This window comes from Aethalodelphis obliquidens, unplaced genomic scaffold (genome assembly GCF_003676395.1).
Source record: "Aethalodelphis obliquidens isolate GAN/ISIS:26980383/991018 unplaced genomic scaffold, ASM367639v1 scaffold75, whole genome shotgun sequence".
NCBI lineage: Eukaryota > Metazoa > Chordata > Mammalia > Artiodactyla > Delphinidae > Aethalodelphis > Aethalodelphis obliquidens.
Window position 1 is genome coordinate 606,118 of NW_020838019.1, and position 26,619 is coordinate 632,736.

At 36.1% G+C, this 26,619-nt stretch overlaps 1 protein-coding gene across 1 annotated transcript in view; it reads right to left on the reverse strand.

The window, feature by feature from the left end:
• Positions 1-660: 660 nt before the first annotated feature.
• The window catches only part of SHCBP1 (SHC binding and spindle associated 1), a 37,886-nt gene continuing 11,927 nt past the window's right edge, over positions 661-26,619 (reverse strand). Inside the window, exons 6-13 of the mRNA XM_027092148.1 lie at positions 24,358-24,591; positions 24,098-24,266; positions 23,635-23,755; positions 18,812-18,943; positions 18,020-18,138; positions 3,938-4,024; positions 3,429-3,570; positions 661-1,869 (exon numbers count right to left, since the gene is read on the reverse strand). Of these exons, the coding sequence (XP_026947949.1) occupies positions 1,544-1,869; positions 3,429-3,570; positions 3,938-4,024; positions 18,020-18,138; positions 18,812-18,943; positions 23,635-23,755; positions 24,098-24,266; positions 24,358-24,591 (1,330 nt within the window). The 3' untranslated portion in view covers positions 661-1,543. The remainder of the gene's footprint in view (positions 1,870-3,428; positions 3,571-3,937; positions 4,025-18,019; positions 18,139-18,811; positions 18,944-23,634; positions 23,756-24,097; positions 24,267-24,357; positions 24,592-26,619) is intronic.

The window sequence follows — 26,619 nt, forward strand, 5'->3', positions numbered from 1 at the left end:
TTTCACCTCAACTGTCAAATCCACATCCCTCCAGGGCTCTCTCTATACTCCATGGACTAAGTCATCTGAGATGCTCAACTCTCCCCAATAAGCAAAAGTACTCTATGTGACTTAAATAAGAATACACTAGGCCTATTCACTAATAGTTTATAATTTGAATAAAAATTAATGTAAGATTAGATTTAAACTAAGATAGAAATGAAATCTGAAAAACCATCATCCTATAATAAGGAACAATAAGTAACTTACCTAGTTACTTGTCATTCTCTTGATACTCTAGCAAGTTACAAGAGAATATACAAAGTCTAAAATCTAAGATAAAAAGGAAATTTAATTGGAAAACCAATTTGATTTTTTAAAGTTGAATAAATGGTTTTTAAATAAGTATTTGGCTCAAGTTGATGCAGAATTAATTAGCATTACTTTTGCAACAGGATTTCAAGAGTAAAAGAAAAATGCCTTTCAATGATCAAACAAAAAAATCTAACATAAATCCTTCCACATTTAGTAGCATCTGAAAAATAAAATTATAATTTATTCAAATTTAAGAAATGACTTGACTGGGGAAAAATTTTAATACTCTGAAACACTAAAAAGATATCAAAATATTGTATGTATTTCAAAGGATCACACATGCTACACAGGCACTATGGCCCATAATGCAGTTGGAAAAATATACCAAGATTCAATTTATTATTTCATCATTATAATTTTAATCAGTAGGAATTTTAATGTCACATATACTTTTTAAAAACATAAATACTTTTAAAAGCTGTATTTTACAATATGATATCAAAAACACGGAGCTGATACAGGTTGTATAGGTAATCATTTTGACTATGTAAGAAATTTGATCAGAATACTGCTGGTGAAAGAAAATCACCTTCTTTTTAATCACTCATATTCAGCAGTAGTGAAAATGCTCTATGTATGCATTGGCTCTGAATAAGATGTTTCATTTCTGTTTCAAACCTGCTATGCTATTACTGTTTTGATGATTACATAGTTCAACATAAAAAGGCATTCCCACTCAGATTCTCAATAATAAGCCTGATAAGGGAGATAACCTCCCAATCATAAAAGCTTTTAAGACAAGTATTATGCAAATAAAGCATGGATATCAGACTCACTATAACTGGGATTAAAAAGACAACTATAAGAATACTGCACATTGATGCCTATTGCGTTTTTGTGCGCTCATCTTGCATTTCCTGCCTTTGTTCCTCCTCTTTGAAGTGCTAAAGTGTATTTATACTAGAAAGTTATTAATAGACTTAATATGAGAACTATGTGTTTGAAAAAGCAAGACTTTCTAGATAAGAAATCTCCAAATATTTTCTATTTTATGTTTTTATGACCTTCTTTATAAAAAGCGTGTTTTATGTGCAACACCTGCAGACAGAAATAAATCTGTTTCACTCAAACCCAATCGAATATATCAGATACAAAATATAACCATGAAGCAAAGTATGATAGCAGCAGTGATTCTTGGGTGCAGCATGTGCAAAATCCAATATTTTGCTATCTATTTACATCACAGTGGTCAGAAGAGAAATGTGCCAAAACTCCCCTTCCCATTCCACTTGAACTGGTTCCCCACAATTGAAACAAACATCTCCTGTGACATTAAGTTGTCATCAGCTTGTGTGATCCCCAGTTCACTCAACCTTTTCTTCTTCAACTGGCCTTTTTGTGTGGAGGCAGCAACTAGTTCATTTACAATTTCACAATTGCCTTCGACTTGCTCAGAAAGGTCAGCTCTCGCGTAAAGCTCCATTTTACCAGTTGCACATTCAATCAGCTCTTCTAGATCCACTCTTTCAGCTACATCTGCCTCTCCACTTGTCTGAACTTTAAGTGTTCCATTTTCTGAAGAAACAAACAAATTATAACAAATAGAGTTAAATATACAAACTAACCCAACTAAAACATGTATTTCTACAGTCTATCAGAGCTTTCAAGTTTTTTCTGTTAAGGATTCCAGCTGTCATCTGACTGGACTTCACAAACTCTCTGCCATAAGTATCTCAACAAGCAGGTGTCTTAGTCTTCAAGGTCTCCTGACCCTAATACAAGATTACCAATTTTGAATTTTCTCTTTTTATCCTAGATCTCATCTACTCAACAGGTCCCTCCTGGATATTTACTAAGCCCTGTATTAGAAGCTAGATGCAAAGATAAATAAAACTGCTATTTTCCCTAAAGGAACTCCCAATCTAGCAGCTTTATAAGTGACTGCCTGTGATGGCAGAATTCTAGATGGCCCCGTGATACAGGGCCATCTGCCACTTGGTGTTACTTTCATAACTGTTAAATGGCAAAAGGACCTTGCAGATGTAATTAAGGTTACTAATCAGTTGATAACTCAGGTATACGTAACCTAATCATATGAACCCTTTAATAGCAATGTTTTCCCTGGCTGGATGAAGAAGAGAAAAGCATAAAGAGATTCAGAGCATGAAAAAGATTTGAAGCAGGAGAGATCTGCTTTGAGGGAGGTCTTCTATTACTGAAATGGAGGGGGTTATGGGGCAAGGACCCAAGAGTGGTCCCTACGAGCTGAGAGCAATCCTCAGCCAACAGCCAACAAAAAAAGTAGAGACCTCTGTCTTATGACCTCAAGGAAATTGATTCTGCCGACAACATAAAGGAATTTGGAAGCAGATTCTCGCCCCAGAGCTTTCAGATAAGGGCCCCGCCCAGCTGATACCTCTTTCACCCTGTGAGACCCTAAGCAGATAACCCAGCCAAGCTCACCATAACTTCTGACCTACAGAACTGTGAGGAGAAAAAGAACTACCAGATAGCTGGAGTGGATCCTGAAGGATGACAAGGACTACTCATCATCCTTTAAACTTTCCTCATCTATGCCAATGCACAATCCTTCTCCATGACTGAGATTTCATAGTAATCTGGGTCATGGCTTGAAATTCATAAACTTCCCACTGTGTTAGATCAGCTTTGCTGCCAAGAAAGACAGCTGACAGGGAGGTATTTACTTTTACAAATAAAAACTAGAGGTGAACTCCATGATCCCCTCCAGTAAAATGCAGCCTTCAACCTGGCACATTCATTTTTCTGCCTCCATCCTTAACAAATGCCAGCAGGAACCACCATTGCTATCATATGCCCATCCTTATTCTATAAATTTATAGAAAGCCAAGCATGGTAAGAAGGGAACTGCAGGACCACAGAAACCACACATCAAAGGCTTTGACCAGCTGACTAGTTGACCTTGAAAGTTTCTTTCACTCCAAGATTCCATAATGTTATAGCTTTATCGAGTTTCTCTATCTCCATGCCTAAGCATGTGCTAGTTATCTTTTTTAAAGAGGAGAAGAAGATTAAGATCTTTAATCAGAGTTTAATGCTGAAATACAATAAATTAGGTCTGGTTTTTATTTTGAAAATTACTAAATATACCATACCTTCAGTTTCATCTTGGGCATTTTCTTGCAGGTCAGAGAAAATTGTAGGTTTCACCAAGACAACACCATAACCTTCATTATTATGTATGACATTATTCATCATGGTTATTTTGGGAATGTCATAATGTTCATCTAAGAAGTCCTGTGACATTGAAAACAAATATTTTAAGGAACGGTCACATTCAACACTGCCTGCTTTAGAAATCTCACTTTTTTCAGGCTATTCTAAAAATAAAATAGAAAGCTATGCTTATTAATACGTGGTAGCACAATCTGAGCTCTGAGTGACACAGCATTCCTTTGTCATTTCTGCAGATCTATAGATAACAAAGTATTCTCACAGGAGACTTTCAACCACCAATTATTGATATTATTAAAATTTACATACTGTTTATGCTTTTCAAAACCAGAAAACAACAGGAACAACATGGGAATTTAATAAAACATAATTATTTCTTAGGTAAAACCATTCTGACCTTTGGAAAGAGGGTGTCTCAGCAGGTGCTCACCTTAATGAGGATCCCTTCCTTGCAGTGATGGATCCCATTGTCACTCAGGGTGCACTTACTCCCGGGATATATTTCTATACCTGCACCCTACAAGTTACATTTTAAGGTAATGACAATCAGTTTAAAATAGGCAAGACTATAAAAGAAGGTTTGTCACTTCTTAGACTTTAATGCAGTGCAAATACAAAGTATTTTATAGAAAGTTTTATTAGGTATTTCTAATCAACATTTCCATTTGCTTCATTTCCAGCAAGTTGTCTATCATTTATTACTTTCAAATACCACACACACACACACACACACACACACACACACACAAAAACAATGGCTAAGAGTTTCAACACTTGATTACTATTTCACTCTCTTTCATCTGGGACAAATCAGTTTTCTGATTCTGCCAAAAAAAAGTCAGTTAACGATTATGTTGAAAGATACACTTATTAAAAATGACCATTCTCTCAGAAATACTCAGTTAGTTGGAGAACAGTGTTCAAATCTAGTAAAATATAGTAAAGCTGTAGACAGAAATAAGGCCCTATATTTTTAAAAGTGCACCAGTTTAAAAATATCCCAACCTAACTTGAAAATCACTTCCATGAATTAAAATAATTAATGGTCCCCACTACTACACACATGTTAAATTAGTAACCAATTCAAGTGTCCTGTTTATACCTACAGAGTAACCAGAACAATCCATGCATTGCCCAATGCTCTCACATTGTCCCTTGGTACCACATGGTACCAACAAAAAAATTAACAATAATAGGAATGATTTCCTGATGCCATGCTAGGCACTTTAGTAAGTAAAAATGGTTTGGCTCAAACCTCTATGATTATTTAAAAATTCATTTTTGGAATAATTTCATACACAATATCCTAGATGAAGAAGAGTTGCTATTAACCATTTATGACACATCTATTGCATGTATGTTAAGCTGTTTTCCTAGGAATAGGAGTGTGCCATGAGAAAACATTTATTATTACTTTCCCCTTTAGGGATTACGTTTTAGTAGTGGGATGGGTTTATGTAGTGGGATGGTCACTACACACAAACCTAACTCTCTGTAGAGCGGTCAAAAGATCTGGGAAATGGGCCTTTGGCTAAGATTTTCAGTTTATAGCTATATACAAAAAAAGATTTAGGGGCAATAACATTAAAAATATATACACAACGAAATAGTTAAAATTAAATATCAAATTATCAGGAATCATGTAAAAAAGAGAAGAATAATTTAAGCCACAGCCACTTAGTAAATGGGACAATCATGTTCAAAGTATGCTATGAAGCTGAACAGATATTCAGTAACTAAAAAGAAACTGAAGAGGCTGCCACTTGTAAGATAATGGTACAAGTAAAAACCATGGACATCATATATACAACAAACATAAGATGATTGAAAAGGCAGACCAGCTAGACACCTCAACACCTGAGGAATGACACCAACACATTGGTGCATTTCCTGGGTATTCTTTTTGCCTTATATTCCCAGACATGAAGCTAAAGAAGCTGGCAATCCATAAGTGCCAAACAGACCAGAAATGCCTCCCTAAAAGCCTGCTCTCTTTAGCCAAAGGACCAGGCAAGCCCAGAAAACTTTGAAACAGTAACAACTCTATTCTATCCAAACACCACAGGAAAAAAACTGGCCAACCCCCACCCATGCTGGCAAGTGCCAAGGGGAGCCTAGACTTCCACCCTCTTGAGGCTATGACTAGGCACCCCCACACCCACACTGGGATTTTCAGTTAAGGCCAAGGATTTTCATCCTCACAAGCTAGTAACAAGGCCCTCCCACTTGTGGAGACTACATATGGGACCTGCACTTGTATCTCCAACTGATAATAACAAGGTGCCACACCCCTTCCCTACTGGAGTGGTGTCAGAGCAGGCCCAGTGGAGGGTGTAACACTTTCACCATTGCCGGTAGTAACAAGACCACTGCCATGTGCCAGAGCATCAGTGGAGTCAGTAAGAAGCTGGAATTCTCACCCCCACCCAGCAGTAAGAAGGAGCTTCCCCACTCAACTTGGATGTCAATGGAGGCCAAATGGGGAACTTGGACTTCTACCTCCACCTGGCAGTAACAAGGGTAAGAGAAACCCAGCTAAAACAGAAGATGCAGATTCTCATAGTATAATATAAAACGTCCAGGTTTCAGTGGAAAATCACTTCTCATACCAAGTGCCAAGAAGATGTCAAACTCAATAAGATAATTAGTAAAAACCAAAACCAAGATGTCAGAGATGATGGAATTAGCTAACAAGGATTTTAAGGCAGCCAATTGCTTTAATGAGCAATTATGAATATACTTAAATGAAAAATATCAATAGCAAGTTGAACAAGAAAATAGAAAGTCTCATCAAAGAAATAGAAGATAAAAGAACCAAATGGAAATTTCAGAACTGAGAAATACCATAACTGAAATAAAAAGCTCAGTGGATGGGCACAACAGCAGAAAGGTAAGAACAGAGGAAAGAATTAGTGAAACAAAAGACAGAACAATAGAAATTATCCAGTCTGAACAACAGAGAGAAAACAGTCTGAAAAAGAAAAGTGAACCGAACCTCAGGGACCTATGGGACAATAACAAAAGATCCAAAATTTGTGTCATCAGAGTCCTAGAAGAAGAGAGGATGTGTGAAGCTAAAAAAAAATTCAAAGAAGAAATAGCTAAAAATTCCCAAATTTGGCAAGAGACAGTAAGCCTACAGACTCAAGAAGCTGAGAAAACCCCAAATGGGATAAGCTCAAAGAAATCCATTTCAAGACACATCATAATTAAACATAACACTGTCTAATGTGGTCTAATGTGTCAAGAATTTTGAAAAGGAAATATTGAAGATAATTATATTACAGACAGGGGATGGTAAAGAGACGTTAGCAGTTCACTCAAACTGGTGAGATAACATCAGTAAACTGTGGTAAGTTATACATATAATGCAATACCTAGAGCAACCACTTAAACTATACAAAGAGATATACTCAAAAACAAATGGAATTCTAAAAAATGTTCAGGTAACCTACAGGATGGCAAAAAACTTAAAATGAGAAACAGAATAGAAAACAAAAAATAAAATGGCAGAATAAAGACTTAACAACAATAATTACACTAAATGTAAGTGGTCTAAATACACCAATTAAATGACAAAGACTGGCAAAGTGGATTAAAAAACAAGATCCAACTATGTGCTGTCTACAATTCACTTCAAACAGAACAATAAAGACAGGATGAAAATAAAAGTATGGAAAAAGATATACCATGCAGGGACTTTCCTCCTGGTCCAGTGGGTAAGACTTCACCTTCCAATGCAGGGGGTGTGGGTTCGATCCCTGGTCAGGGAGCTAAGATCCCACATGCCTCGCAGCCAAAAAACCAAAACATAAAATAGAAGCAATATTGTAACAAATTCGATAGGGACTTAAAAAATGATCCACATCAAAAAAATCTTGAAAAAAATAGATATACCATGCAAACTTTAATCAAAAGAAAGCAAGTGTGGCTCTATTAATATCAGATAAAGTAGAATTCAAAGCAAAAAAAATTACCAAAGATAGACAGTAACATTATATAATGATAAATAGGTTGGTTCACCAAAAAAAAAAAAAAAGCAATACCAAATGGATATGCACCAAATAACAGAACTACAAAATATGTGTAGCAAAAACTAATAGGACTTAAAGGAGAAAGACAAATCCTAAATTATAGTAAGAGACTTTAACAATCCATCTCTCAAAAACTGAAACAAATAGACAGAAAATCAGAAAGAATATAGAAGAACTCAAAAACATTATCAACCAACCCGATCTAGTTGACATTTATACTCAATAACAGCAAAATACACATTTCCTTTCAAGGGCCTATGGAACATATACCAAGACGGACCATATCCTGTGCCATCAAAACAAACCTCAACAAAATTTTAAAAACTGAAGTCATACAGTGTGTTTTTTGACCACAATGGAATCAAACTAGAAATCAACAACAAAAGATAATAGTAAAACTCCAAATACTTGGAAGCAAAATAGCACACTTCTAAATACTGCATGGGTCAAAAATGAAAATACAACCTATCAAAATTTGCTAAATCAGTGCCAAGAGGGAAATTTATAGCATTAAAAGCATACATCCGAAAAGAGAAAAGTTTCAAATCAACAATCTAAGCTCTCACCCAAAGAACCTAGAGAAAGAGCAAAATAAACCCAGTGTAAACAGAAGGAAGGAAATAATAAAGACAAGAGCAAAAATAAATAAAATTGAAAACAGAATAGTGAAAATCAATGAAACAGAGTTGGCACTTTGAAAACACTTCAATGAAACTGACAAACCTTCAGCAAGATTCGCAAAGAAAAAAGGAAAAAAAGAGAGAGAGAGACTACACAAACTACTAATATCAAGAATGAAACAGGGGATATCACCACAGGCCCTGCAAACATCTAAAGAATCAGGGAACACCACAAACAGCTCTATACATTTGACAACTTAGAAGAAGAAATGGTCCACCTGAATCCCCAGGCTGGTGTGAGGCCTAAGAGGATGGGGGGCGGGGTGTGCAAGCAACATCCCTGCATGCAACATGGTGCATGTAGCAGGTGTGCCAGGAGCCCGCTGCCATCACTGTCAAATAGGAAAGCCCTTCACCACTGACTGGGTCCTGGTCACAAGGGCTCTATACCCTATGAGTGCATCCATTAATTCACCCAACATGAAATAGGTCATTGAATAGCCCTATAATTATTAAGGAAATTTAATCCATAATTTTTAAACTCCCAAAAAAGAAATCTCCAGGCCCAGATGATTTCACTGGAGAAATCTACCAAACGCTTAAAGAAGAATTAACACCAATTCTATACAATCACTTCCAGAAAACAGAAGAGGGAATACTTTCAAATTCATTTCATGAAGCTAGCATTACTCTGATAACAAAACCAGACAAAGACAGTACAAATAAGGAAAACTTCAGACCAATATGTCTCATGAATATAGACATATAAATTCCTAAGAAAATATTAGCAAATACAATTCAGCAATATATAAAGAATTATATACTATGACCAAGTGAGGCTTATTCCAGGGATGCAAGGATGGTTCAAAATTTGAAAATCAATCACTTGTAATCCACCAAAAATTGATGCAGGAAAAAAGCATCTGACAAAAGCCAAAACAAATTTATTATAAAAATTCTCAGAAAACAGAAATAAAGGAGAACTTCCTTAGTTTGATAAAGAATATTTACAAAAAACCTACAGTTAACCTTATACCAGTGGCAAATATGGCAAAGTAGGAAGACCCTGAGAACCTCCCCCAACAGGCACACCAAAATTAAACTATTTACCAGAGTGACTATCAATGAGAACAACCTGATGACTAGCAGAAAATATTTCCCACAATTAAAGTTATAAAGAAGGAACTGCAATGAGACAGATATAGGAGGGTCAGAGACCCAGTACAGTCAAGACCTATACCCCCAGGGTAGGCAACCCACAAACAGGAATTAGGCAAAATGAGGTGACAGAGGATCATGTTCCAAGGGAAGGAACAAGATAAAAACCCCACAAGAACTAAATGAAGTGGCGATAGACAATCCACCTGATAAAGAGTTCAAGGTAATGCTCAAAAGATGATCAAAGAACTCTGGAGAAACCTGGATGAGCATAAAGAGAAGTTTAACAAAGACTTAGAAAATATAAAGAAGAACCAAACAGAGATGAAATACAATAACTGAAATGAAAAATACACTAGAAGAAATCAATAGTAGATTAAATGATACAGAGGAACAAATCAGCTAGCTGAAAGACAGAGAGGTAGAAATCACTGAAGCTGAACACAGAAAAAGAATAAAAAGAAATGAGGACAGTTTAAGTGGCGTGTGGGACGACATTCACATTATAAGAATCCCAGAAGGAGAACAAAGAGAGAAAGGCGTAGAGAACATACTTGAAGACATAAAAGCTGAAAATTTCCCTAACCTGCGAAACAGAAATCCAGGTCCAGGAAGCAGAGAGAGTCCCAAATAGGATCAAACCAAAGAGGGGCCATATCAAGACACATTATAATTAAAATGGCAAAAATTAAATATAAAGAGAATATTAAAAACAGCAAGGGAAAAGCATCAACTTATGTACAAGGGAACTCCCATAAGGCTATCAGCTGACTTTTCAGCAGAAACTCTGAAAGCCAAAGGGTACAATATATTTAAAGTGATAAAAGGGAAAAACCTAAAATCAAGAATACTCCACCTGTGCAAAATAATCTGAAAAAATATACAGATATAAGAATGAATCATTTTGCTGTATAGCTGAAACTAACAAGATATCATTTATCAACTATACTTCAATAATCAAAAAAGAAGAAATCCTGATATCAGACACCAGCTAATGAAAGGCCAGCATACTTCATGGTCCACCCAAAAGAAGAGAAAGGCAACAGGGATGGCCAGGGACAGATCAAGACACTCCTGGACTGGAATGTGGTGGGAAGGAAGACACCCTGTAGGGACAGTGAGGATAGAGAGGGTCAAGGAGAAAGCTGGAGCCCAAAGGATGCTTCCCACCATCCTGGTTACATCATTCCCTTCTTACTGAGATACAACTCACATACCATGCAATTCACCCACTTAAGTTTAATGTACCATTCAATGGATTTTAGTATATTCAGAGTTGTGTAACCATTACCACAGTCAATGTTAAAACATTTTCATCACCTTAGAAAGAGACCCTGTATCCTTCAGTTATTACCCCAATCCCCTCTTCCCCACCTTACTCCCAGCCCTAGGCAATCACTACTCTACTTTCTATCCATATAGATGTGGCTGTCCTGGACATTTCACATAAAATGAATTATACAATATGTTGGGAAAAAAAAAAGAATACTTTATCTGGCAAGGCTTTCATTCAGATTTGATGGAGAGATCAAAAATTTTATAGACAGCAAAAGCTAAAAGCATTCAGCACCACCAAGCCAGTTTTGCAAGAAATGTCAAAGGGAATTCTCTAAGCAAAAAAGAAAAGGCCACAACTAGAAACATGAAAATTATGAAAAGAAGAAGCTCATTGATAAAGACAATTATACAGTAAAGGTAGTAAATCAACCATGTACAAAGCTAGTAGGAAGATTAAAAGAAAAAAACAGTAAAATCACCTATATCTGCAATAAGTAGTTAAGGGATATACAAAACAAAAAGATGTAAAATATGATGTCAAAAAAACAGTAACTGTAGGGGGAGGGGAGTAAAACTGCAGGGTTGTTAAAATGTGTTTGAAATTCGGAGACTAGCAACTTAAAATAATCACATATACATAAAGATTGCTATATGTACATCTCATGATAACCACAAATCAAAAATCTATAATAGATACACACACAAAAAAGAGAAAGGAATCCAAACATAACACAAAAGATAGTCATCAAATCACAAGGGAAGAGAACAAAAGAAAAGAAAGGAACAATAAAGAACTGCAAAAACAACCCCCAAACAACTAACAAAATCACAATAAGTACATATCTATCAATAACTACTTTAAATGTAAATGGACTAAACATTCCAATTAAAAGACATAGAGTGGTTGAATGGATACAAAAACAAGACCCGTATATATACTGCCTATAAGAAACTCACTTCAGATCTAAAGACACACAGACTGAAAGTGAGGGAATGAAAAAAGGTACTCCATGCAAATGTAAATGAAAAGAAAGCTGGGATAGCAATACTTATATCAGACAAAATAGACTTTAAAACAAAAACTGTAACAAGAGACTACAAAGGACATTATATAAAGATAAAGGGATAGATCCAACAAGGAGATATTTCAATTGTAAATATGTAAGCACTGACACATTTGGAGAATTTAAAGTAAGAAATTGACAGTAACACAATAATAGTAGGGTACTTAACACCCCATCAATGGATACATCATCCAGACAGAAAATCAATAAGGAAACACTGGTCAGATGGACTTAATAAATACATAGAGAAAATTCCATCCAAAAGCAGCAGAAAACACATTCTTTTCAACTGCACATGGACAATTCTACAGGCCACAAAACAAATCTCAAAAATTTAGAAGACTGAAATCCTTTCAAGCATCTTCTCTGATCACAATGGTATGAGACTAGAAATCAACTACAAGAAAAAAAATGCAAAAAACACAAACATGCAGAGGCTAAACAATATGCTACTAAACAATGAGCCACTGAAGAAATCAAAGAAATAAAAAAATACCTGGAGACAGATGAAAATAGAAACACAATGATCCAAAATCTATGGGATGCAGCAAAAACAATTCCAAGAGGGAAGTTTATAGTGATACAAACCTACCTCAGAAAACAAGAAAAAATCTGAAATAAACAATAACCTTAAACCTAAAGGAACTAGAAAAAAAACAAAATTCAAAGTTAGGACAAGGAAATAAATAATAAAGATCAGAGCACAAATAAATGAAATAGAGATTAAAATGCAATAGAAAAGATCAATGTAATTAAGAGCTAGTTCGTTGAAAAGATAAACAAAATTGATGAACCTTTAGCCAGACTCACAAAGAAAAAAGAAAGCCCAAATAAAATCAGAAATGAAAGAGGACAAGTTACAACTGACACCACAGAAATACTAAAGGACCACATAAGACTACAAGGAACAATTATATGGCAATAAGATAGACAACCTAGAAAAAATGGATAAATCCCTAGAAATGTACAGTCTCCCAAGACCAAAACAGGAATAAATAGAAAATACGAATAGATCAATTACCAGTAATGAAATTAAATCAGTAATAAAAGAGCTCCCAATAAATGAAAGTCCAGGACCAGACAGCTTCACAGGTGAATTCTACCAAACATTTAAAGAAGAGTTAACACCTATCCTTCCTAAACTATCCCAAAAAATTGAAGAGGCACACTCAGAAACTCATTCTATGAGGCCAGCATCACCTTGATATCAGAATCAGAAAAAGATACCACAAAAAAACAAAAAAAATTACAGGCCAATATTCTTGACAGTCATAGATGCAAAAATCCTCAAAAAAATATTAGCAAACAGAATCCAATGATACATTAAAAGGATCATACACCATGATTAAGTGGGATTAATCTCAGGGATACAAGGATGGCTCAATATCCACAAATTAATCAACATGATACAACACATTAACAAATGAAAGAATAAAAAATCATTTGATCATCTCAGTTGATGCAGAGAAAACTTTGGACAAAATTCAATATCCATTTATGATAAAAACTCTCAACAAAGTGTCCATTGGTGGAATATACCTTAATATAATGAATGACATATATGGCAAGCCCACAGCTAATACCATACTCAGTGGTGAAAAGCTGAAAGCATTTTCTCTAAGATCAGGAAAACATGACTAGGATGCCCACTCTTGCCATTTTTATTCATCGTAGTATTGAAAGTCTTAGCCCCAGCAATCAGACAAGAAATAAAAGAAATCCAAATTGGAAAAGAAGAAGTAAAACCATCACTGTTTTCAGATGACATGATACTATCCATAGAAAACCCTAAAGATGCCACCGAAAAACTACTAGAACTCAATGAATTTGGTAAAATTGCAGGATACAAAATTAACATACAGAAATCTGTTACATTTCCATACATTAACAACTATCAGAAAGAGAAATTAAGAAAACTATCCCATTTACAATCACATCAAAAAGAACACCTAGGAATAAATCTAACTAAGGAGGTAAAAGACCTATATTTATGGGACTTCCCTGGTGGTCCAGTGGTCAAGACTCTACGCTTCCACTGCAGGGGGCATGGATTCAATCCCTGGTCAGGGAACTAAGATCCTGCATGATGCATAGTGCAGCCAAAAAAACAACAAAACAAAAGACCTATACTTAGAAAACTTAAAAAACTTATAAAAGAAATTGAAGATGACACAACAGATGGAAAGATATATTGTGCTCATGGATTGGAAGAATACTTTTAAAATGATCATACTACTCAAGGCACTCTACAGATTCAGAGCAATTCCTATCAAAATACCAATGGCGTTTTCCACAGAACTAGAATAATTCTAAAATTTGTATGGAAAAACAAAGGACCCCAAATAGCCAAAACAATCTTGAGAAAGAACAACAAAACAAGCTCCCTGACCTCAAACTATACTACAAGGCTACAGTAATCAAAACAGTATGGTACTGGCACAACAGACACATAGATCAATGGTACAAATAAAAAGACCATAAATGAACCCCACCATCTGAACAATTAATCTACAATAAAAGAGGCAAGAATATACAATGGAGAAAAGATAGCCTCTTTAACAGATAGTGTTGGGAAAACTGGACAGCTACACACAAAAGAATCAAACTAGACTACTTCTGGAAGAAAACAATGCCAGTGCCCTCTTTTACACTGGTCTGAGCAATATTTTTTAGATATGTCTCCTAAGGCAAGGGAAACAAAAGCAAAAATAAAGAAATGGGACTACATCAAACTAAAATGCTTTTGCATAGCAAAGGAAATTATCAAGAAAACAAAAAGGCTGCCTACTGAATGGGAGAAGATATTTGCTAACAATATATCAGATAAGGGGTTAATATCCAAAATATACAAAGAACTCATACAGCTCAACATAAAAACAAAACAAAACAACCAGATTAAAAAATGGATCCTAATAAGACATTTTACCAAAGAAGACATAGAGATGGTCAACATGCACATGAAAAGGTGCTCAGCATAACTAATCAACAGGGAAATGCAAATCAAAATCACAATGAGATATCACCTCACACCTGTTAGAATGGCTATTAACAAAAAGACAATAAGCAGTAAGTGTTGCAAGGATGTGGAGAAAAGGAAATTGTAGCACACTGTTGGTAGGAATGTAAGTTGGTGCAGCCACTATGGAAAACAGTAAGGAGAGTCCTCTATAAATTAAAAACAGAACTACCATACAATCCAGCAATTCCACACCTGGGTATTTATATGAGAATACGAAAACACTAATTCAAAACAATATACGTACCTCAAAAAAATGTATGTTCATTGCAGCATTATTTACAATAGCCAAGATATGGAAGCAACCTAAGTGCCTAACAACAGATGAATGGATTAAAGAAGATGTAGTGTCACACACACACACAAATGGAATATTACTTGGCCATAAAAAAGAATGAAATCTTGCCATTTGCGACGACTAAGATGGACCTAGACAGTATCATACGAAGTGAAATAAGTTAGACAGAGAAAGACAAATAGTGTATGATTTCACTTATATGTGGAATCTAAAAAACAAAACAAACGAACAAACAAAACAGAAACAAAGTCATATATGCAGAGAACAAACAGGTGGTTGCCAGAGGGAAGAGCGGATGGGGAATTAAAAAAAGGTAATGATGTGAGGTAATGAATGCTTGACTGTGATGATCATTTCATAATGTATATTTATATGAAATCATCACATTGGACACCTCAAATATATAAAAGTTCTGTCAATTACACCTCAATAAAGCTGAAAAAGGATTTTTTTTAATTCTTAAAAAAGCAAAAAACACCTTATACTTAACAGTACAATACTGAATACAGTCCCCCAATATCAAGACCAAGGTAAGGATATCTACTCTCACCACTCTTATTCAACACAAACGCTGGAAGTTCTAGTCAGTGCCATAAGGCAAGAAAAGGAAACCAAAGGTAAACAGACTGGAAAGGAAGAAACAAACTGTCTCTATTTGTAGATGACATGACTGTCTACATAGAAAAATTCCATGAAATCTATAAAAACACTCCTAGAACTAATAAGAAGGTTCAGCAAGGTCACAGGATATAAACAAACATACAAAAATCAATTGTATCTCAATATACTAGCAATAAGCACAATAAATTAAAAATATAATATCACTTACAATGAAATGTTTAGGTACAAATCTATAAAAACATATACAAGACTTGTACGTTGAAACTACACAATGCTGATGAAAAAAATCAAAGATCTAAATAAATGGAGAGACATACCATGTTCACAGATTGGAAGACTCAACGTAAAAAAAGATGTCCATTCTCCCCAAATTGATATATAGGTTTATTGAAAGTCCTATTAAAATCTTAGCAAGACTTTTTGTAGATACGAACAAGATATTTCTAGAATTTATATTGAAAGGCAAAGGAACTAGAATAGCTGAAACAATTTAAAAAAAAGACAAGTGAGAGTGGGAGGAATTATTCTACCAGAGAACCCAGAAATTGGCCCACAAAAACATACCCAAATTATTTTTGATAAAAATACAAAACCAGGGCTTCCCTGGTGGCACAGTGGTTGGGAGTCCGCCTGCCAATGCACGGGACACGGGTTCGTGCCCCGGTCCGGGAGGATCCCACATGCTGCGGAGCAGCTCGGCCCGTCGGTCATGGCCACTGGGCCTGTGCATCCAGGGCCTGTGCTCCGCAGCAGGAGAGGCCACAGCAGTGAGAGGCCCGCGTACCGCAAAAAAAAAAAAAAAAAAAAAAAAAAACTATAAAACTACAAAACCAATTTATTTAAGGATAGACTTTTCAAGAAATGGTGCAGTTACCACTGGACATCCATAAGCAAATAAATGAACTTTGACCTAAAACTCACCTTATACCAAAATTAACTCAAAAATGGTTCATGACCTTAAATGTAAAATGTAAACTATAAAACTGAAAAAAAAAAAAGGAGAAAATCTTTGCACCCTAGGGCTAGACAAAGAGTTTTTACACATAAAAGGAAAAATTGATAAATTGGGCTTCATCAAATTTTAAAACTTTGCTCTGCAAAAGCCCATGTGAAAATGATGAAAAAACAAGCTACAAACTAGCATAAGATATCTGTAAATGACATACCCAATTAGGGATTCATATCTAGAATTTATAAAGAACTCTTAAAACTCTATAGTAAAAAAGAACGAACAATCCAATTAGAAAATGGACAAAAGTCATGAATACACATTTCACTGAAGATAAGGATGGCAAATAAGCATATGAAAAATGTTCAACATCATTAACCACTAGGGAAATGCAAATTAAAACCACACACCTATCAGAATGGCTAAAATTAAAAAGTAGTGAAAATACCAAGTGCTGCTTAGGATATGGAGAAACTGGATCACTCAAACATTGCTAGTGGGAATGTAAACTGGTGCAACTACTCTGGAAAAGTTTGGCAGTTTCTTAAAGAAAGTAAGCATGCAACTAACCACGTGCCCTGCAACTGCATTCCTAGGCATTTACCCCAGAGAAATGAAAACGATGTTTGCACAAAAACCTGTACACCAATGTTTATAGCAGCTTTATTTACAAAAGCCAAAAACTGGAAACAATCCAGATGTCCTTCAACAAGTGAACAGTTAAACTGTGGAACAACCATACAAGGAATACTACTTAGCAATAAAAAAGAACAACCTATTGGTACATGCAACAACCCGGGTGAAGCTCCAGAGAACTGTGCTGAGTGAAAAAAGCCAATTCCAAAAGGTTGTATATTGTATGATTCTATTTATATAACATTCTTGAAATGATGAAATAACAGAAATGGAGAACAGATTAGCGTTTGCCTGTGATTAATGAAGTCAGGAGGAGAGGCACCTAGATATGGCTTTAAAGGGCAACATGGAGGATCCTTGTAGTGATGGAAATATTCAACTTGACTGAATCAATCTTATCCTGGTTGTGATACTGTACTATAGTTTTGGAAGATGTTACAATTAGAGGAAACTGGTAAAGGATACACATACAGACTACCTCTGTATTACTTCTTACAACAGAATGTGAATCTACAATCTCAAAATAAAAATTTAATTTAAAAAAATCAACGCAGCCTCAGTTGCTACAACATCATTTACATAGTTACAACTTAAAGGGTCTAACCTCTTTTAAAGGTATGACAGAGAAACTGTGAGATTTATTATTTTCTTCCTAATCTCTGTTTTGAAAATGCTAAATAAGAAGAACCTTATACAGTTGAGTCTGGCTGACTTAGTACACGGAAGTATCTGAACTTCTTTGAAGAAACGGAACAGGAGTATGCATTTACATCTTGTCCCAGGACATTTTATTTACTTATTTAGAACTTAAACTACTTCCCATAAGAGATTATCATACCTTGGCACCATATAAATCTGAGCTCTTCATTAAAAATTCTGCTGATGTTCGTACTGTGACTCCTGTAGTTTCACACTGCAAAACACAGTTTTCCAATGTAGTCTTGCCACGGTGAATAACTATGATGAAAACATGCAATCAAATACTTTAAGTAATGTGTCTTTTCCAATATTAGAAATGGCCTAGAGCTGATATTAGATACAGTCTAAATATTTCTCATTTAAACTCTGTTACTGGAATTATGAATTCATAATTTATAAAACAATGACTATTTTGAGTTATTTTCTATTGATAAAATCTAAAAGCAGCATTCTTAAAAAGGAATGACTTGCCCTCAGAAATGCAAAATCAAGTTAAAAAGCACTTCTCATTACAAAAAAAAATATCAGAAAGTAACTTTCATGACTATCTTAGAAGAGAGAAGAAAAGGAGGCCCAATTCAAAATAAGGGATACAAATCCCAGGAAATAAATACTATCACAATGTGAAGATAGCTGGTTTGAGTCCAGGGCTCAGTCAAATACAAAGAACACAGACCACAATACTGGAATGTTTTAAAAGAAAAAAAATGATCACACAGAAACAAATATTAAACTAACAAATTTTCAAGAATACATTGAACTATTTTTCACTTTAGAGTAAGCTTCCTCAGTCGTCAAGCTATGTACATAAATAATTAATCCGCCTTGCATACTACTCGAGTGGCATTTTATTAAATTCTATCTTTCAGGGAAAGTACAGTTTTCCTTCAAAGTCTGGAACAAATAATACATGAAATATTCAGATATTTACTTAAGATTCCTTCCACAGCATCATGCTGAACAAATTTTATGCTTGAGATTTTAATATCCACACCCGTACAATCCACAAAAGTGTCTCCTTTGCCTCTCTTTTCTATCACAATATCATCTGGTAGACCATATCCTAAGGAAGAGAGCAAGAACATTTAAGATAGGTGAGGGGAAATGTCTAAACACAAAATTTCTATGACAGATTCCTCTATTTCAAATGACTCCAAATGATATCTGAGACCAGTTAATCCAGTTACATTTAAATAAAATCTAATTATCTCTCCACATATCTTGCTTAATTTTTACCAAGGTATACAATTTTTAATAACAACTCCTCAAATTGCCTGCATATCAGGAAGACTACCCCCTATCAACCATCTCATACTAGTTTCAGCACTAAAGTCACTTACAAAACTGCTATTAAAAAAAATAGTAACAGAATGGCCATCATCAAAAAATCTACAAACAATAAATGCTGGAGAGGGTGTGGAGAAAAGGGAAACCTCTTGCACTGTTGGTGGGAATGTAAATTGATACAGCCACTATGGAGAACAGTATGGAAGTTCCTTAAAAAACTAAAAATAGAACTACCATATGACCTAGCAATCCCATTACTGGGCATATACCCTGAGAAAACCATAATTCAAAAAGAGTCATGTACCACTATGTTCATTGCAGCACTATTTACAATAGCCAGGACATGGAAGCAAACTAAGTGTCCATTGACAGATGAATGGATAAAGAAGATGTGGCACATATATATAATGGACTATTACTCTGCCATAAAAAGAAACGAAATTGAGTCATTTGTAGTGAAGTGTATGGACCTAGAGTCTGTCATACAGAGTGAAGTAAGTCAGAAAGAGAAAAACAAATACGGATGCTAACACATATATATGGAACCTAAAAAAAAAAAAAAAAAAAAAAAAAGCTTCTGAAGAACCCAGGGGCAGGACAGAAATAAAGATGCAGACATAGAGGATGGACTTGAGGACATGGGGAGGGGGAAGGGTAAGCTGGGACCAAGTGAGAGAGTGGCGTGGACATATATACACTAACAAATGTAAAATCGATAGTTAGTGGGAAGCAGCTGCATAGCACAGAGAGATCAGCTCGGTGCTTTGTGACCACCTAGAGGGGTGGGACAGGGAGGGGGGGAGGGAGATGCAAGAGGGAGGAGATATGGGGATATATGTATACATATAGCTGATTCACTTTGTTATAAAGCAGAAACTAACACACCATTGGAGAGCAATTATACTCCAATAAAGATGTTAAAAAATAAAAATAAATAAATAAGTTTAAAAAAATAGTAATAATCTAAGTACTCACAGCTGGGTCAGAGGGCTCTGAAGCTTTTAGCCCTACAAGTTTTTTATTTCCCAACTCTAAGATTCTATTATTCTATCATAATTAGGTTTGAAAAAGCCTAGGCATTTCTCAAGATTTTCTAAATTTTATATTCTCTTAAACAGATTGACAAAATCTGACAAACTGACTTAGAACAGTTTTAGCTATTGGAAAGATAGGTCTACCTTGTTAACCAATAAAAAACTTTGTTCTCTACAAATCTTTTTTTTTTTTAACATCTTTATTGGGGTATAATTGCTTTACAATGGTGTGTTAGTTTCTGCTTTATAACAAAGTGAATCAGTTATACATATACATATGTTCCCATATCTCTTCCCTCTTGCATCTCCCTCCCTCCCACCCTCCCTATCCCACCCCTCCAGGCGGTCACAAAGCACCAAGCCGATATCCCTGTGCTATGCGGCTGCTTCCCACTAGCTACCTACCTTACGTTTGTTAGTGTATATATGTCCATGCCTCTCTCTCACCCTGTCATAGCTCACCCTTCCCCCTCCCCATATCCTCAAGTCCGTTCTCCAGTAGGTCTGTGTCTTTATTCCTGTCTTACCCCTAGGTTCTTCATGACATTTTTTTTTCTTAAATTCCATATATATGTGTTAGCATACGGTATTTGTCTTTTTCTTTCTGACTTACTTCACTCTGTATGACAGACTCTAGGTCTATCCAGCTCATTACAAATAGCTCAATTTCGTTTCTTTTTATGGCTGAGTAATATTCCGTTGTATATATGTGCCGCATCTTCTTTATCCATTCATCCGATGATGGGCACTTAGGTTGTTTCCATGTCCTGGCTATTATAAATAGAGCTGCAATGAACATTTTGGTACATGACTCTTCTTGAATTATGGTTTTCTCAGGGTATATGCCCAGTAGTGGGATCTACAAATCTTAATCAAACTAATAATACAGGTCAGACCTCTGAATGGGTTTATGAAAAACTGGAGTATCAGAAAACTAGAAAACCCTGCCTGACTTTTATCATAAAACAGAATCACACAGACAAAGCTTTAAGAAATAACTCTCACTGTCTAAAGCTGAGTCTTTGCTTGAGTAAATGAAAGCAGTGACAACATTAAACAGGCAAAGTCACTAAAGTTTTCTACACTTGAAGAGTACAGACAAGCCTTTGGGGACACTAGAGAATGCAAGAGGACTCCACACACAGGAATGCTACCAGTGGTGAATTCTGGATGATTAGATTGTGAGTAAATTTCTTTCCCGATTCTTTTTTTTTTTTTTATATTTATTTTTGGCTGCATTGGGTCTTCATTGCTGCGCATGGGCTTTCTCTAGTTGCGGCGAGCGGGGTCTACTCTTCGTTGTGGTGCACGGGCTTCTCACTGCGGTGGCCTCTCTTGTTGAAGAGCATGGGCTGTAGGTGCGTGGACTTCAGTAGTTGCGGCACAGGGGCTCAGTAGCTGTGGCTTGCAGGCCCTAGAGCACAGGCTCAGTAGTTGTTGTGCGTGGTCTTAGTTGCTCCATGGCATGTGGGATCTTCCCGGACTAGGGACTGAACCCATGTCCCCTGCATTGGCAGGCGGATCCTTAACCACTGCACCACCAGGAAAGTCCTTCCCTGATTCTTTTTATGTGTCTACCTGTACTTTGCACATTTTTATAATAGCTATGGCTTTCTATCATGTGAAAAATTAAAAATATAAAAAGAATGGCCATATTACATTATATAAACAAGTTATTACATAAACAAATTACATAATCTTAGCAGTTTAAAACACAAAGCCCTCGCCAAACTGAATGGATTTTCTAAACAAGAAAGAAAAATCCTATTATAAGTACTGTTAATACCCTGCAAATAGCAGGTACTCGATATATATCTCTTGTTGTAAGTGTCAGCTATAGATCAGAAAAGCTATCAGATAAGCTTTAATCTTACTCGTGAACAAGTACTCCATATATTCAGACTAGAGATATCACCTGATTCCCCAAATTCTCAGAAATGCCCTCTGTTCATAAATTTACAGTCATTCTTACACTTAACTATCAGAATTCTATATGTTTATTTATGACATGTTGGCAATCACATTATAATTTCCTCAACAATCTAGGAAGAATGCTTATCCACCATACAATCTGTAATAGCAATGCTGTTTGCACTATGCCAAAAAAATGAAGTGTTTTTATTGTAGTGCTTTATCCTGCAGATGTTTATATACACACATCTATTATATATCAAATATTGGAGTGGAAAAAGAACAAAAATTACACACATAAAACAAAAAAGGGGATGAGCTGGTGTACTAGTGAACAGCAGGAAATTAAATTCCCAGCCTTGCTTCCATTAAGAACTCTCGAAAAGATAAAATTAAAGAACATAGCTTAAGCAGTTTGTGAACAGCTGCTCCAGTCCCAAAATGATATATGATTTTTTGCATGACAAGCTTTATTGCTAACTTGAAGCTCTTCTGGTAAATAGTTGAACAGGTGCATCTAAATTTGACACGCTATGCAAATACAAAGGACCAAGGTGAACTACTGTAAAGTAACCTAAATTTAGGAATCACTCTAAATGTACAATAAGATTTCAACTCCTAAAAAGTTATTTTTAGGACTTCCCTGGTGGTGCAGTGGTTAAGAATCCGCCTGCCAATGCAGGGGACATGGGTTTGATCCCTGGTCCGGGAAGATCCCACATGCCACGGAGCAATTAAGCCGGAGTGCCACAACTACTGAGGCTGCGCTTTGGAGTTCGCGAGCCACAACTACTGAGCACACCTACCACAACTGTTGAAGCCCATGCGCCTAGAGTCCGTGCTGCACAAGAGAAGCCACTGCAATGAGAAGCCCTTGCACGGCAACGAAGAGTAGCCCCCGCTCACCACAACTAGAGAAAGCCCGCGCACAGCAACGAAGACCCAACGCAGCCAAAAATTAAATAAATAAATAAAGTTATTTTTAAAAGACTCTTTCAACATTAATGTTCTCAAAAGTACACTTTAGAACTTGTGACATTCAACAAGCTTTTAAAGAATTAAGATAAAGATTTTGCATCTAATTTCAAGTTGGACCTATACCTTTCACAAAAGTAAGCTAAATTAAAAAAAAAAAAAGCACCAATATGTCCACAACATATATGAAATAAGAGGAAGCAACAAATTAAAAAATATTGCTTGGAATGTTTTTTTTAATTCTAATAATGAATTTCCTTTTCACCAACCACCTATAATCTGGAATTATACTTCTTCCTAATGGTCTTTTTTTCTCTATGTTTTTGTTTTCCCAACATTTATAATGCCACAAAGAATCACACCTCATGTTGCTCAAACACTGAGTCAATAACCTGTACACTCCAAAAACCCTTAATGTTTCAAGGCAACTCATTTGAAATCAAATGGGTCGAAATCAAATTCTTGGAGCTTCAACAAGATCAGTGATTTACTGTTATCTTAAGCGTATCATGCACGAGAGTTTGGTTGTATGATCTTCCATACTCACCTTCTAACTCAATGGAGTCAGCGATGGAGAACGTACCATGTACCACGTAACGGCCAGGACAAACAATCACAGTGTCGCCCTCATAGCAGGCATTTATAGCAGACAACGGATCACTATGGAACTAGAAAACAACAACAACATATTGCAAATATATACCCTTCAAATGCAACCTGAGTATTACTCCAGGTGCCTTCATGTTTCATTTTCAAAAGGGAGCCAAAACTACGTATGTAGGTATCTCCCTTGCTACTGCACTGAGCTCAGTGCCTCCTTTGCTACTGCACTGAGCTCAGTGCATGGTTGATAACTGACTAATAATGCAGAAAGGTGGTGCTCTCACTGCTTTCCATTTCACAGAAAACCAGCTCTGGGAAACTCCTAAAAACTTTTTGTAAAATTCAGGAAAGCCTGGGGTGAATCTGAAGAAAAAAAAGCCACCTGGAGCAAGAAACTCTCCTTTTACCTGAATTTCTATTTCTTCCTTACAAGGCTCTGGACAAAGCTTATCCCTGACCAGGGACTGCAGCAGACCAGTCGTCATGGTGGAGGAGACCACATGGGTGACCTTCTGGCCACTGGGACGGATGCCTTTTGCTTGTATATTAGAATTCTTCTGATAACCAAACACATATCTTAAAGAAACCAAACAGACCTGTCAGTTCTCAGTAACATAGCTGGTTAGAAAAGATGCCAACTAGTTGGGAAGAACAAAGATACACATACCTCAACAAAGGATTCTCAATGAGTTTTAGCTTTTGTTTCAACTGTTCAATCTCTGAATACAATTTTAACCCTTCCACCATGGAGATGTTTTCCTGCTCAGAATCAGAGTTACAATTTGACAAACTGCTTCTCAGATTTAAAAATTTCCTGTAACTCTCCTCACATTGAGTCAACAGATCTTGATAGTCAACAATAAGTCCTGAAGGAACTCGGTCTTCAAGAATGTCATAATGCCTGAAAGTTTAAAAGCAAATTGAAACCCACTGCCTTTCAGACACATTTTCCCATCATTAAGACACCCATTCAGTCCTCAAAGACCCCGTAAGAAAAGTGTTTCATAGTATGCAACTCAGGAACATGTTAAGTCTTACTGAGTAGGTGAAAGCTATTGAAAGCTTTAAGGACCACTTCATTAAGGTCACTAACTTTTCTCTTTTGAGGAGTTGCTATTTTTTTTTTCCTTAGATCCAAGCATTTGTGTTTTTGAAACACTGAGAGTTCATGTTGCACAATTTGTAATCATTACTTAACAAGAAATTATTTTCTCATATATTAGATTCAAAATCTTAATAAGTGGGTGGCAGAGGGCAACCTGGAGGTAGGGGTGGTGAGGATAGTATCCCAAGTAGTTTCATAACAATGTTTAAGATTACCACATTTATAGGATCAAAAATTTTAAATGATTCAAATCATCTAGTCCTTCCCTATACTTACTTATTTTTATAATTTAGTTTAGTTTTTTTTTTTAATTTATTTGGCTGCATCAGGTCTTAGTTGAGGCACACGGGATCTTCGTTGCGGTATGTGGGATCTTTTGTTGCAGTGCATGGGCCTTTCGTTGCAGTGCGCAGGCTTCTCTAGTTGTGGCGCAGGGGCTCTAGAGTGCGCGGGCTCAATAGTTGCAGCACACGGGCTCTCTAGTTGTGGAGCACGGGCTCCAGAGCGCGAGGGCTCAGTAGTTGTGGCACGTGGGCTCTCTAGCTGTGGCACATGGGCATGGTAGTTGTGGCACACTGGCTTAGTTGTCCCACGGTATGTGGGATCTTAGTTCCCTGACTAAGGGGATTGAAATCACGTCCCCTGCATTGAAAGGCAGATTCTTAACCACTGGACTACCAGGGAAGTCCCCCTTCCCTGCATTTAAAGCACTATGGAGGGGACTTCCCTGGTGGTTCAGTGGTTAGGACTCCACACTCCCAATGCAGGGGGCCCGGGTTTGATCCCTGGTCAGGGAACTAGACCCCACATGCCGCAACTAAGAGTTCGCATGCTGCAACTAAAGTTCTAACGTGCCGCAATTAAGACCCAGTGCAGCCAAATAAATAAATAAAATATTAAATAAATAAAAAAAGCACTATGGAGCAGAATTTGCTGAATATTCCCTCAGGAAGATTATTAGAGTATTTCAAAAACATAAGCCTTTGAGATTCTGAGAAAAAAATAAAGCTGTTATTACTAAACCAGAGAGTGATTAAAACAAAATAACTTTGTATTGGACAACTGTGTTGGCACTTAAAGTTTATTATTAATTTATAAACCTTCTCAAATATATAGACAGAACAAAAAGTACTTCTAGATACAATAATTTATGAGTGTACACTCAAGTTAATGGATATGAAATTAATGGATTTGAAAGTAAACTGCAATATTATTGTCATTACTTGTCGTTTTAAAATAATTGCTTTATTTCTCAGTTAAAAGCATACTGACTTAGGCCAGAGCTTCTTAACCTTGGCTGCTTATTAGAATCACTGGGGAACTTTTAAAAATACAGATGATCAGGTCCCCATCCAGACCAATTAAATTAGTCTCTAAAAGTAGAGGGGTATCTTTTAAAGTTCCCTGGGAATTCTAATGTGCAGCCAAGGTTGAGTATGATTGCCTTAGATAATGTCTTCTTAACTTCGTCACACTCTAAATAAGACCTAAACAAATTTACATCAAGTTACAGTGAACATTTAAATAGTATTTAAGATGAATAGAAAATATTTTTCCCACTTTTCAAGTAAATGAATTAGGTGAAGCTTGAAAAGCAAGGATTTTGTCTGCTTTGGTTAATCCATACTCATTTAAAGATATTCTAGAAATCCAATTTGCAAACAAGAAATTGGGGGCCCAACCACTGACTGCTTGATCAGATCTACTAAGTTACAAAGATTAAGACTCAAATTTTAAAATTAGTTTCTTAGCATTTCCAATATCCATGCCAATCAGCTTATTTCTTCTCATTATAGTGATACTTCATAGTCTGAAAGTAATGAA